Source organism: Lepisma saccharinum, chromosome 6 (genome assembly GCF_977018435.1).
Source record: "Lepisma saccharinum chromosome 6, izLepSacc3.1, whole genome shotgun sequence".
In the NCBI taxonomy this organism is placed as follows: Eukaryota; Metazoa; Arthropoda; class Insecta; order Zygentoma; family Lepismatidae; genus Lepisma; species Lepisma saccharinum.
The window spans coordinates 36,421,384-36,435,348 of NC_139234.1; the positions used below are offsets into that span (position 1 = coordinate 36,421,384).

The 13,965-nt window shown below is 37.6% G+C and overlaps 1 protein-coding gene across 2 annotated transcripts in view; it reads left to right on the forward strand.

Annotated features, from left to right (window-relative positions):
* LOC145988691 (glutamate receptor ionotropic, kainate 2-like) overlaps nt 1-13,965 on the forward strand; it is a 172,398-nt gene that overhangs the window by 3,252 nt on the left and 155,181 nt on the right. For both annotated transcript variants that reach the window (XM_083123769.1, XM_083123771.1), the window contains exon 2: nt 11,381-11,573. In XM_083123769.1, coding sequence (XP_082979895.1) covers nt 11,477-11,573 — 97 coding nt within the window. In that variant the 5' untranslated portion in view covers nt 11,381-11,476. The remainder of the gene's footprint in view (nt 1-11,380; nt 11,574-13,965) is intronic.

Sequence of the window (13,965 nt, forward strand, 5' to 3'; positions counted from 1 at the left end):
CAGAATTCTTAACGAACGTATATCTCTCAACGAAAGCATGTTGCTTACATATAAATATTCATTTCTTTTCACGGAAGTCGTCTTGTATCAGTACCTGATTAAAAATCTCATCGGATCTAAAGTTGAAGAATTTGTTGCATCCCCTACCCTCGTCTCCCACACAAAATTAAGATGGAAAACTTTCTTTGTGATATCGACCAGGCCGTGATTTCGACAGCTCACCTTCAACTCGGTGGTTCAGATCCCACTTTAATATGTAGGCCCAGTCCCGATTAGCCAATCCGAGCACAAAGTGAGGTTAAAAACAAACTCTGACTTCTTGACTCTCATCTTCAGAGTTTGAAGTGGTGAATGTAGATGAGAATGATCGTTATCTCTCGAAACCTACACTCCGTTATATCTCTGTATCTGCAGTAGTTTTCGAGAAATCGATATATGTCGGATTATTAAATTTTTGACATGAACGGACAAATTGACTAACTCAGTCTGCTCTAGAGCAGACCGATAGGAACAGGAGTGTGCCCAGGAGAACTACAAGGCAATTGTGTGATAAGGTCATTATTTATTTTGATAATAATATCAATATTGTTGAGGCAGTGAAGTTTTAAGAGTAATCCATCTTGTGCACAAAATTAGGTTCTCACAGTAAAAATGCTCGTCAAGAATCAATGAAATGCTGCATGTGATTTCAGCTTGATATGGCTACAAATTGATTAAATACCTTAACATATAAAAAGAAAGATGAAAATACAGACCTTTAGCTCCCGTGTTCCTTAATTGAGTTATTCACTCTTGAAGAAGCCAATTGTGCATTTCTTGTCACCCTCACAATTTCGTCGTAAATATCTAAAAAGGGCTGATCTTTGTTAGATAAATATGGACGCCATCTACAAAGAGAAAAGAAAAACAGAGTATAAAAAACTACAAGCATCATCCATGCTAGACAATATGTAGTCATCAAACTAATTAAAATGGTGACCCCCTCAATATCTAAACTCAATATCAATAAGCTTTCAATTAATCCAATCAGACAAGTCCACAATCTGGACTTCTAGAACTATCCAAATAATCAATAAACCTTAGAATAAGCAAAGTAAACTGTCCCACTCCGTTTCTCTCATAGACCACTAAAAAGTAATAATTTTTCATTTAAAACAATAGTGAACGACCATTCAACCTCTTGACCTCTCGTTCTAGCAATCTTAAATAACATAAAAGAAAAATGAGGCATGTAAAACAAACAATAAATCTATATCTAGAACCTGAATATGTGGCAATGACCACCAGTTGCTGGAGAAAGGCTTACATCCTCTTCAATTATCATAGGTCAAGTGGGTCAACCGCTGTGAACCTGCAGATGGATAAAAGGCATCCGCCCCAATTCCGAACGTTAATGAACCCCCATAATAAACGCCCATCAGCCCGACGTTTAAAACTAACAGTAAGTTTGAGAAGAAGGTACAAGAAACACGTAATGCAGCTTACATAAAGAATAATCGAGGTCACGCGCACGTACAATACCTTTTGCAGCTCCTCTGTCGCCTTAGTTTTCGGTTTTCTATCCACACTGAATATTTCTCGAAAACGAATATGCTCTCAGAGACGATGCTTCAAAACTAAAGCACCAGCCTATAATACAGTATATTACCATACGCCAGTAATTCACCACTGTTACTCTGTAAGAAAATAAAAATTTAAATATTGATAAAGTAGTAATTGCATGTAAGAAAGAAACAGATAAAAGATGTAACATATACTCGCCATTTTTATTTTTTCTCTTCTCATGTTTGTCGTTGATTCTTTTCAATTTCTGCTTATCAATTTCACTTCTTTTATTCTCTAGGAAGCACAATGAAAGACGTTGTCTGCTAAGCTGGAATAATGCCGAACCCTGTATACAAATATCATAAAGTATACTCGATGCGCGTTATTCGTATATTTTCGCGAATTCGAATAACGACACAAAGAAAGCTACACAACAAAGGGTACTCACCGCATCCGGTCCACGCCCGTCCAGGAATGTCCCTGTGGTGAATCTTCAAGTGGTTCGGTTTTCGGCGGCGTCATTTTAGTCGTGGGTTCGTCCCCGCCAATTCACTCGCTGCCGGCCCGCCTGGTCGCTAGGCGAAGCGAACTCAGAGCACCGAAGCCAGCCACTCCCGGCGAATAGCACTTTTCGTGCACTAAGTACAATTCTTCCGCTGCAAGCCAAATAGAGTACATGGACATTGCGACATTGCACTTACCTTTGGAACTTACCTTGCAATCACGATGTTCCGACGTTTCCACCAAATGGTTTGGTTCGCAGGAGCAGAGGCATAGCAAGACGTGGGCGAAGTAAGCGACCGCAATGGACCTCGTTGCTGAACCCTACAAAAAAAATTATAATAATTAGAAGTGAGAAAATATATGTAAAGGGTTCTTAAGTCTAGTTAAACGTTACAATTTGAAAGAATATCAAATATTTAGTATATATCGTTTTGATATATTAAATCTATGATTGTTCGTCTTCTGCGTTTTTAATGTAACTCCAAATTGAGTGTTTTCGCTTGCACTAAGCCACAATGTACACTTAACGTGAGCGGTAACAAGCGATTCATAGCATTTGCTTTGTGGTAGAAAAACATTAGGTTGAAGCAATTACACACCCACAAATAGAATAAATTTCTATACAATTTCATATGTCGAGTAAGGAACGAGTGATTTGCATTTATACTAATGTCCAAAATTAAAGCAACAAACGGAAATTCTTTCCCGTGTGTCCATTTGACCATATAATACGATCAGGTGACAGTAATATTTATGTCGTCATAGACAACTGGTTTAAGATGGAAAATAAACTAACCTTAATGTGCCAGGATTCAGGGGTGCCCATCCCCCCAAGGCCAATGGCGCATCCCCCCCCCCAAAATCATGTCATGTGTTTCCCCCAGATCATATTATTCACGCCTGTAAACCATATCGGAATCCCAACAAATATTTAATTACGACAGCGTGTCTACCGAAAGTAACTTTTTCTTAGCTTTACTGAACATTATAATTGATCTGCCCCCTCCTCCCTAAACAGACCACCCCTAAAATCGTTCATTATAATCGACAATATCGCGTGGATCCCACTTTAAACTGTAGGTTTAGTCCCGATTAGCCTTAGAGTGCATAAAGTGAAATTAAAAACACTCAATCAATCAATCGAGAATATCGCTTTCTTGTAATGCAGCTTTAGTATAAAAACTTCATATTCATCTCATTAAAGCGCCAAACACACATCGTAGCAACAAATTATTGCGAGCGAAGAGAGCAAGAAAATTTTTACATCCATTTCTTTGCAGACTTTGAAGAATATTAATTTAATGGGGTGTCAATACTTTCTTAAGATCCCGAGATATTTAGTATTTTCCTTTTCCAGCTTTTCCTTTGGTACATTCGGGGTCGAAAACGTGTGGATGCCTTATCGCTAAATACAGTCTCCAAAATGTAATGTTCGAACTCTCTCTCCACTACAGAAATCCCTTGACAATCTAAGATTTAACACTTTATCAAGAGCTTTTTATCTCCCCGTTTAAATTTCATACTCAATCCTACCACCAAAATTTCCATGCCAATTTCAGACTTACTGTTAATATTGAAGATATTGTGTATTGCCTCCTCCAAAAAATTTAATTCTCAGTCTCCACGCCAGAATTTCCGCAACAGTCTAAGACAATAGCAATACACAACAATTGGAGACTCCTTCAATTTAATGCTCAATCCCCCCCTAACTAAAGTACTCGCCATAATCTAAGACCTAGAGTTGGATATTGTCCCCCCTCAAAGTTTAATTCAGAATACCCCTCAGAACCCACGTGTCAATTAAGGCCTAATATATAGGAGTTCGATACCCCCCCCCCCCCCGCTTTCGATAGTGCCCTAAACACTTTCATTTCTTCATCTAATGGATTAAATATGGTGCATTTAAGGTGTAAAATTTTTACATATATTTTGGAAAAGATATAAATGTTGAATTTTATATTATTTGAAGGGAAAAAATCCCCCCCTAAAAAATCTCGATGGCGCAACCTGCGCTATAAAACCCCCCTGTGGACACCCCTGCCAGGATTTATCAACAAAAAAAAATCACGATAGCAACAGGTTAAACTTGGCAAATTTATCAACAAAAAAAATCACACGAGGAAAGGATTTCTGTTTGTTGCTTTAATTTTGGACACTAGTGTATATAGTAATATATATATATTATATATTATAATATTGATGGAAATTGTTACAGCTGAATATAACTATACGACATTCGGATAAAATTGACAAAAGTAGCGAAAATAAATTAACAGATAAAGAATGGATAAGAATATATATACATAACTCAAATTACCTATGAGGAATTAAACACACACATACAGTACTTTAAAAGTAATTAAATATGTGAATCACACACGGTGGACAATATAAAACGAAAATTTGTAAATACAAGTTCAATATTTGCAGCAAAAATCTTGCATTCAATATTCAACAAGATATGGAGAAAAATCTTTGCCTCAGAGTTGGGAAGAAGGACTATTAGTCAAGATTTCAAGAAGGGCGATCTATCATATTGCGAAAATTGGAAGGATGTCACGTTCCTATCAATCATCTGCTCGATAATATCAAATTGAATGAAAGAGAAGTTGAACAAAGATTAAAGACATGGCAAAATGATTTTAGGGCGGTAAGATGTTTTAATAAAAATAAAATCGTTCAAATTAAATAATCCCCAATATTTTTTTTTTCCTTTTCTTATTTCAGCCAAGCATGTGCAGTTATGTACGAAATGCACGGCATATTTAATTTTAATTTCGTTGTAACCACAAACGGGCTAAATAGAAAATAACCTGCAGTGTATGTCTGCCAGTACTAGAAGTAACAAGTAATGTAGTAGCCTACTATCCGTATGTTTAATGTTGTGAGTTTTCCTCAATACAACTAGCATATGCTGCGTCCTTTCGCCCAGTATGTCTTACTTAAGTAAAACCGAGGGGAAAACACAAGATATACTCTCACCAAGGAACCTATGAAGCAAGCGATCGAAAACAAATAATCCGCGTAAGTAATGGCTCGAGAGGGTTCGACCAAATAACGCGCGAGAGGAGAAGGGATTGCATAGAGTGGATAATGAGAATACTTTGCTCTGCCCACTCACTTTCACCCCTTCCCTTCTGTTATGCGCGGCATTTCTTTACAGACTTCCGGGACAGACTGTAGTTATAAGTGCAGAAATCATTGCTATATAATATTGACGGTGGATCTAGTAAAAGTGATGCAACTAGTCATAAAACATTAAAAGGTGCAAAACTCCAAATTGTTACATTCGAGAAAAGCTCATATTTTCTGAAACGTGGCAAAAATCAATACGGATGGAGCCTTACACTTAGTGAAATGGAATTAATGAATTAAACAGTAGGGAGTTTTCTTTTCTAAAAATAGAACAGCCTAGAAATTTTATTTACAGAACTAATTGATTAAGTTGCTGTCGATAAAGTAAAGAAGGGAGGATCCATAATTGATTTCAAGATGTTTTTCTGCCGAGAACTGTGTTTAAATTATCTTTAACAAACATTGAAAATAGCGAGAAGAGAAATCATGAACTAAGGAAAAGATACAAGCTGATGTAGAGAACTTTGTGCAATCAGTTGTGCACATGATTTGAGATCTATACTCCCTGAAAACGGGAGGGCGAGAGGCAATGATTGACATATTAGATACTCCTTGTTAATATTTTCTAATAAATTATCGTTTGTTATTGTTAAATAGTCAGTCGTAAAACAAGTTTACCGCGATGGAAGAGAATCGTCTGCTTCAGCTTTGCATCCCTCGTGACCTGACCCAACTAAACGGGAGTGCTTCCAAGTATATGTATGTATATATATATATATATATATACACACACACACACACACACACACACACACACACACACTGACAAAAAAAAGTTAAGCACCGAGAAGTAAAAGTTCGATTTGAACGTCATTTCGTACAGTGTGTACCTTCGATATGTATGTAAGTGATTAGAGTTGTAATGATTTGTAACGTCTAGAACGGCCACCAGAGTGCATTAGTTGTGCCACCGCGTGATAGTGTTATCAGGCCTGATAGCGTTCATAAGGCGTGCATGGAGCGTCAGACAGTCAGTCAACACCGTGAGTGAAGGTCAACACAGAGAATGCCTCGTAGACGCATCAGACAGCTTTCCCAGCACTTGACGGAGTTAGTTCGAAAGGGACCGTATTGGGAATCTGTATTATTCACAGTGATTACGTATATTCCCATTTCCAGCTGGCGGCTGAGAAACGACGAATCAGCAATCAGTTGAATTATCTTCGACTGACATCCGGCACCGAACATCCCTAGCTGGACGAAACAAATGAGCATCGGACACACCACATGTTGCCAAACGTTTCAGAAATGTCCCTTGCATATGCATATAAAGACGCCCTTTATTTAGATACAAGTGTGTTTAAGAAAATAAATAAACAATGACAACTAAATCCTCATAGAAAATTTATTTACAGCAGTTTCTTCCGAAGTTTTTCATCGTGGTTCATCTCTGCCTGAGATGAAAGTGACGAAAAAGAACAGCTTTTCCACCGTTATACTATCTGGACGAGGCTCGTTGAGAACATAAGGGAGCAGTCAACCGTCTGCGAGATAAGCCCTGGAAGGGGGTTGAGCATCTACGAGGATAACCTACAACCTCGGATGGCAGGGGCTGCTTCGAGGATTACGCCCCGCATTCGAAGTAAGGTTATAAAGACTTGAGAACTCTGGCGACAGGTTTGCTGAAATTGATAAAAGCATCCCAACATCCACAAGGGGCTAGAAGACAGACGGGGAATACATAAGAACATGTGATATAAGAATGGTATATTCTAGGGTATACTAAATTTCCTGTTGTTGTTTCTTTTCATAGTAAACCAGTGAGAAACTACTTTGTCCGAGTCTTTGGATATTGAACAAGCAACATATATTATCATCTCTTGCAACGTTCCTCTACCTTTAGTGGGCTATAAACCTACATTTGCGTTGTTAACCTCTTCTATTCTATTCTTCTAACTAACTCTCTAGCCTTCTTAAACCCGAAGGTTCATGGCTGCAGCAACACAGGCCTTCCATATGTCCCTATCTTGAGCAACATCTATATGCTCTTTTCCATCCCTACCGATTTCCTTTAGGTCCATCTCAACGTTGTCCCTCCATCTTCGTCTTGGCCTTCCTACAGGTCTCTTACCATCAGGTTTCCCAACAAGAATCCTGTAAACTCCTCTTTCCTCACCCATTCGTGACACATGGCCTGCCCACCTAAGTCTTCTTGATTTAATTATTCTAATAATATCTGGACATGAATACAAATTATGTAGTTCTAAATTATGTAACCTTCTCCACTCCTCATCCCGTTTAGGTCCAAATATTTTCCTAAGGATCTTATTTTCAAATACTCTCAATTTATGTTCCTCTTTCAATGTAAGGGACCAAGTTTCACACCCATATAATACTACAGGCAAAATTACTGTTTTGTATATTTTAACTTTTAGTTTCTTAGATATTAAACGAGAAGACAAAAGTTTATGAAGAGAGAAGTAACATGCATTTCCTGAATTAAGCCTACTTTTTATTTCCTCTTTAATATAATTCTATTCTTCTATATAAATTTACATTTGTGATGTTGCTACCTAACTACTCTGCCTTCTCAATGGTCTCTTAAGCCCATAAATCTGCAAAGCTCCATCTAAATATGTATTCCTGTCTCTCCCCAACACTTTCTTTCATTCATTACATTTCTTACAAAGTCAGAATTTATTGCTACGTAAGAAATAAAACTAAACTTTTCTCCACGTGATGTATCATTTCTCCACTTTTCATTCACTCCTTTTAATACTTCGACTTCAAACAAACTCTCTGTGGTCATTCTCCTCCATACCATAGGCATGCAATCTTAAATATAATTGGATATAATGTCACCCTCTGTTATTCTATTCTTCAGCAATGGATATAATGCAATTAAAATTGCAAGTTAAATTGTGCACAACGAATATTTCATTCAGTTTTGATCTGGTTGCTTCAATCCCTTTAAAAGAAGGCGAGAGCAAAATGCTTGTCTTGTTCCTAATCATTGCGTCTCTCACTCATTGAGTCAGGTTTATTTACGTCATCTAATCTCTTAAATTTGAAAGGGTTGGTCTTCTCTTTCTCTTCCTTCAATGAATCCGTGTTTTTTATCATACTGAAAAACGCTACCCCCTTGTGGGTGCTAAAAAAACACGTCGAAGCCAACTATTACTTTTACATTTATTGCCAGGAATATTCTTCAGGTTAGATTTCCATATCTTTCCTCCCCTCCTGGTGGTCTTCACGAACACGTCTCCATTTTATTATTTCGTTCTTTGAAAAAATACAAGGTTTCGAAGCATGTAATCGACAGTGATTTTTTTACCATAAAACTGACGAAATCCTGAGAAGGACCATCCCTATTAGCAACAAGATATCATGGCCTACACGATAATTAAGATAAAAATACGGTGAATAGATGAGGTTAACGAATGCTACCTTAGGTCAGCATACATTATCCTTAATAGCCCAGCGGTGGTTCCACTTCGGTTTGAAAATCGATATTCCGTTCGCCACGATTACATCGAAAGCTGATGAGTTTCTGCTTCATTATCTCTTTCCGATTAACCTCTTCGTTGGCAAGACTGTATTTTTTGTGTCAGCCGTTTTACATTCAAATGCTAGTATGGTGGTATTCTTGTATTATAGTTGTTCCTTTTCATTATATTTGTTTCCTTCTGTGTCCATAATTTTTTCGTCGGATAAATGTTGCCCCCCAAAAATATGTCTTTGCAAGTGCAGCGGAGTTCGTTAGTATCATCTCAAAAAGTTTGTTACATGTAGTTGGCAATACTCGGTACGATAATGCATTGCGACAAAGAGTAAAAAATGGCGACAGTACAAGAAATGACAATGTGCGCGTTATGGCTGTTGCAAACGAAACCTCATACGACTGTTGTATCAAGTTTACCATAGCTTGCCAAAATTTTCTTGATAGGTATGCTAGGTGTATGCTTGTGTCATGTAATTCATATTCATCATTTGCTGCAAGTGTGACGCCTTGTAATTACATAGTTTACTTGATTCAAAGCAAGCTTATAGTATGCGGAAACAAGTTTATAGCAAGTGTGTATCAATTTTGAAGCGAAGTTAATGTTCTATATGTGTGTGGGTGTTGCCTATATATTCCATGTTCCTTTGTAAATATTTTAGCCACCTCTCTAGTAGGAAAACACAACTCCCTCTATCCTCAACCATCCCATAATCTACTCGTACTTTGACACCTAGAGTGGATTTTCTTGTTCACCCAATTGCGTGCTCAAGAGAGAGAGAGAGAGAGAGAAAATCCCATTTCCTAATTTCCGAATTCTGGAGTAGGGAATTCTTACTTTAAATAAACCATCCATTGATATTCGATTGTAATAATGGTAAGAATTCTAAAAATATAGAAATATAGTCTTAAAAGATAAGCCAATTTCTACATATTGTTAATTTATTACCATTTAAATTGTTGTTTCGAGAACATTCTCGTCTCAAGTTTTAAGCCCGATGGTCTAACCGAGACTGGATCTACAATTTAAAAAAATATCCGAACCACTGTGCAATTTACCACCAACGGTAATCGAACCAGGGACACCTTGATTACAAGGCAATCATAGTGATACCGCTGCGCCGCTGGGAATAGCTGATCTTTCAATAAGATTTCTAATCTTAAACACTTTGTTATTCTTTTCTACTGCACCTCCCAAGTGTAGGTAAAGTTTGCCTTGTAATGTAGGGGACTCGGGGTTAATTACTACTGGAGACATAGTAGTTCAGATCACACTTTAGAATGTAGGTTCCGTCACGATTAATATCTATGTATGAAATGGACTGAAAATTGTACCAAACAAATTCTTTCCTGCATTTGAAGTGTTTTTCTCTATCAATTTCATGTATGCCTACATTCTCCCATTCTCGTAATATACAAGAAATATTAAAATTTTTGTTTGCTACTTGTTAATTACAAAGGCCTCTGCATTCTCATTTCTCTTAGCCATCCGCGGAATCCAAGAGAAGGTTCTTTTTTCAATATTTCAGTTGAGATTACGGATTCTTTTATTATTTTCCTGCAGTCTATCTTCCACGTCCATGGCTATAAAACTGAGATAGTCAATAAAAGCACGGAGCGAATTTTCCTTTTATTTGAGATGTCGAAAGCTTTCATTCTCTAATTCAGTCTTCTCATCTCAGTTCTTGCCATTACAAATCCTCCCCTCCCCATCTCTCCGAACAATTCCCTCTACCAATCATTCAGGGCCCTAATTAAACAGAACTTTCCGCGGGTCATCTTTCCATTCTCAAACTCGAAAATTCTCGGAAAATTTGGTAGATTAACAATTTCTTTTGCTCGCATCAAACTTCAACTCGGCTTTAGGATTATCTCATTTAATTCTCAACAGAAGATTCTTTATTTTTCACTCTGTTGTACAATTCGAAAATCCGCTTTCCAGCTCATCTGAACAGTCTTGGCTGTGTTCAGTCTGTCTTATTCTTCGAAACATCTAATTGATTTTCTTCGAATTCTCTTATCTCAATGTTCATGCCTTGCTTTATAATTTGAATATGCTGCTTTATCCTTTTACCAATATCATAAATTAACCATTGACGTATTGTACTTCTACTGCCTTTATTGTTTTTCTTTATCCATCTCTCTCAATCTAAATTCCGTTATTGTATCTTACATCTATCGCAATAGCTCATATTCTGCTTGAATGTGCCAAATTTTGCTTTCCTCAGGGAAAATTTTCATCTTCTCAATTGTGTGTCATCCTTGTTGGAAGATGGTAGTGTCTTAACAAATGTTTTAGATTTTTACGAGAGATGGTCTCTAGGCCACTGCCTGTGAGGAAGTTTTTGGTTTATTCTTGCTTTCTAATGTGTTGTGTTTGTCTTGTGCAGGTCCCTTTACAACTTGGCACTTTTAACTTCTCCCAAGCGGGTTCTTACAGCTCTTGTTTCAACTTTTTTAGGTAAGAAGATTAGATAAAGGGATATTTCCCCCTATACGTTGAAGGGTTCAACATGGAGATATGTAAAAACACGATCATCCCATTCGAACCAGGATATGTATAACCAATACTTGTATGTTTGTTAATTTTCGAATGTGAGCAAAGACAACGAGAAATATTATGACATATTTAATTTATTTATTCTACATATTAATGTACATGCCTTACATTTGTTTGTTTAGTAATAAGATAGTATTGTTTGTCTCAGCAAAATCTTTATATTTGTGACACACAATGTACTTTTATACGAATTCCAGGTCGATCATCATGTCATAACAACTAGCCACACAGATACAATTTGAACATCTTTTGGCAGCATCCTTACAAAACCGTTGGTTTTCGACATCCTGAAAATGAAAGCTCATCGAGGGTTTCATCTAGTTCTCTTCGTACTCACAGCGGCTGCCTTCGTAGGAGAGTGTGAGGGGTTGCCTCCTAACGTTGCAGTAGGTAAGTACAATACATAACCTTGTAATTGAAGTGGATGTTTCAAAATATGTTGAATACTATTACCTTCAACTTTCTAACAAGTAAACAACGAACATGCATCAAATGGAACAGCTAAATACCTAAGTTTACGTTATTCTACCCAAGATTTCTTGTGTTTATCAGGGACAAATCATTGTTGGAATCATCACAGTCGTCCCATAGAATGTCTATGACGACTTCTATATCGAAGAGACACACGACAAGTGGCAAACGACACGCATCATTTGCAAACGAACCTTCAGAAATAAATGCAGCATTTCGAACCGAAGTTACACGACAACCTGCACATGCTACTCGGACTGGGTCGTTTTCTGAATAGCTTTCATCGTATCGCTTCGGTCTGGTGGTCGCTCATGCTTTTGTATGGAAGGAGAGGGTATATATACTCTATTCCGGGAATCTCTGAACCAAGGCCGCTCATAATGGTAGAGAAGGGGAGAAAACGATTGGGCAGAGGGAAGCAATACATACTGCTGTAAAGGCTAGTAACTGCAGTCGCTTTTTCCTCCTGCACGCAATCCTGTCCCCTCTCACTTGTTCATTGGTTGAACCCTCTCGAGGCACTATTTGCGCAGACTTGCTTTCGTTCGCTCGAGTACGAGTACAGCACAGTACAGAGTATATATTCCTTTCCTTGACGTATGATTTTATTATTAGCTCAGTAAGGTGTTCTTTAAAAATCTCTCTCCCTATAAATCTAATATATCACATAACAGGTGGCGCAAAAATAACGCATGTTTTTGGAATAAGTGTAACGTCGTTGAATTTCAAATTACAAACGTTTTATTAACAACAAAACCATGGGTAAGAAATCCAGTTTGGATAGGTATACAGTAATGAAGATTAGGTCGAAAATATGATGTCATTGCTGCTGTACACACATGCGGAGCCTCTCTTCAAATTTCGCATTGCCTTTCAAACATGTTTCATGTCATCTTTCCGACATCATCTTCCATACTCAAATCATTTGTATACCTATTCAAACTGGATTTCTTACCCATAATTTTGGTGTTAATAAAACGTTCGTATCTTGAAAATAAACGACGTTACACTTATTCCAAAAACATGCGTTCTTTTTGCGTCACCTTCTATATCTCGTGTATATATATCGTTGAACCGATGTAGTGAATAGATCTTATTCATATACATATGTGTGTGTGTGTATATATATATATATATATATATATATATATATATATATATATATATATATATATATATACATACATACACACACATATATCCGTGCGTGTGTGGAGAGAGAGAGAGAGGAAGGGAGAGAGAGAGGGGAAATTGATTTATGGTACATTAGATGGATTTCACCACGCTTGAAAACAACGAACAAAATCCATGTCTTTTCAGAATATGGCCCATAGTCAACTCAAAAGGGACGAAATATGGCGACAGTTCTGCATACATATACAATCTTTATGCATGTATATAAGTGTCTCCTTATAACCTTCACTCCTGTATAGCTAACATAGCGCGTCACCTCCGCAACATTGTTGTTTTCTTGTACGGAAGAGCCGCCGCATCCCGGAGATGTCAGTGGAGAAAGGAGAGTGCCTCCATGAGTTTCCTTGATGCAAACGACGTGTTCTACGGCTGGCACGCATCCAACGATTCCCTTTAGAGTCTGCTACACATACACACGCGGCTCGGCCTCCCGTCATCCATCATCTCGTCTGGCCACGCGCCCAGAAATCCATGTGCATTATAAGCCCTTTGAAATCCCAGTGGCCAGCAAAAAAAGCCAGGATGGCGTCCGCTGATTTTTAATATAGTTAGCTTCGTGGTTGGGAGTGGAAATCGTTCGAAACATGAAAGCCGTTCAATGCTAGCATGTCGCGAATATACTCAACGAATGTTAAAACTGGAATATTTCAAACCAGATGTACGATCCTGAGATAAACACTGTCTTATTTTATCATATATGTTTCTTAATATTCTGTTTTTCAAAACATTTAATCATATGCGAGTTTCTTTTCGTATGTGTGTGAGAGGGGAGGTGAGGGAGAAAGGGTGAAGTAACTGTGTAACCAAGAGTCTAAATAGTTATACATTAACATATATTTATACACATAAATAGACAAGTGTGTGTACAAGTAAGGCTTGTTATTGAAATGATTTTTCATATTACAAGCCAATATCAGTGTCTTTTATTTTATATTTTACTTCGCTTTCCTTCCACTTTTTGGCTAATCGCGAAGATGAGGATGAGTGATGATGAAATTGATGAAGGGATACTCACAAGGAAACATGCCCAGGCCGGGATTCGAACCCGGCATCACTGACGTAGTAGCGCGCTGCTCTTAACCACTCCGCCACGGAGCTCGATTTTCAATAGAAATAT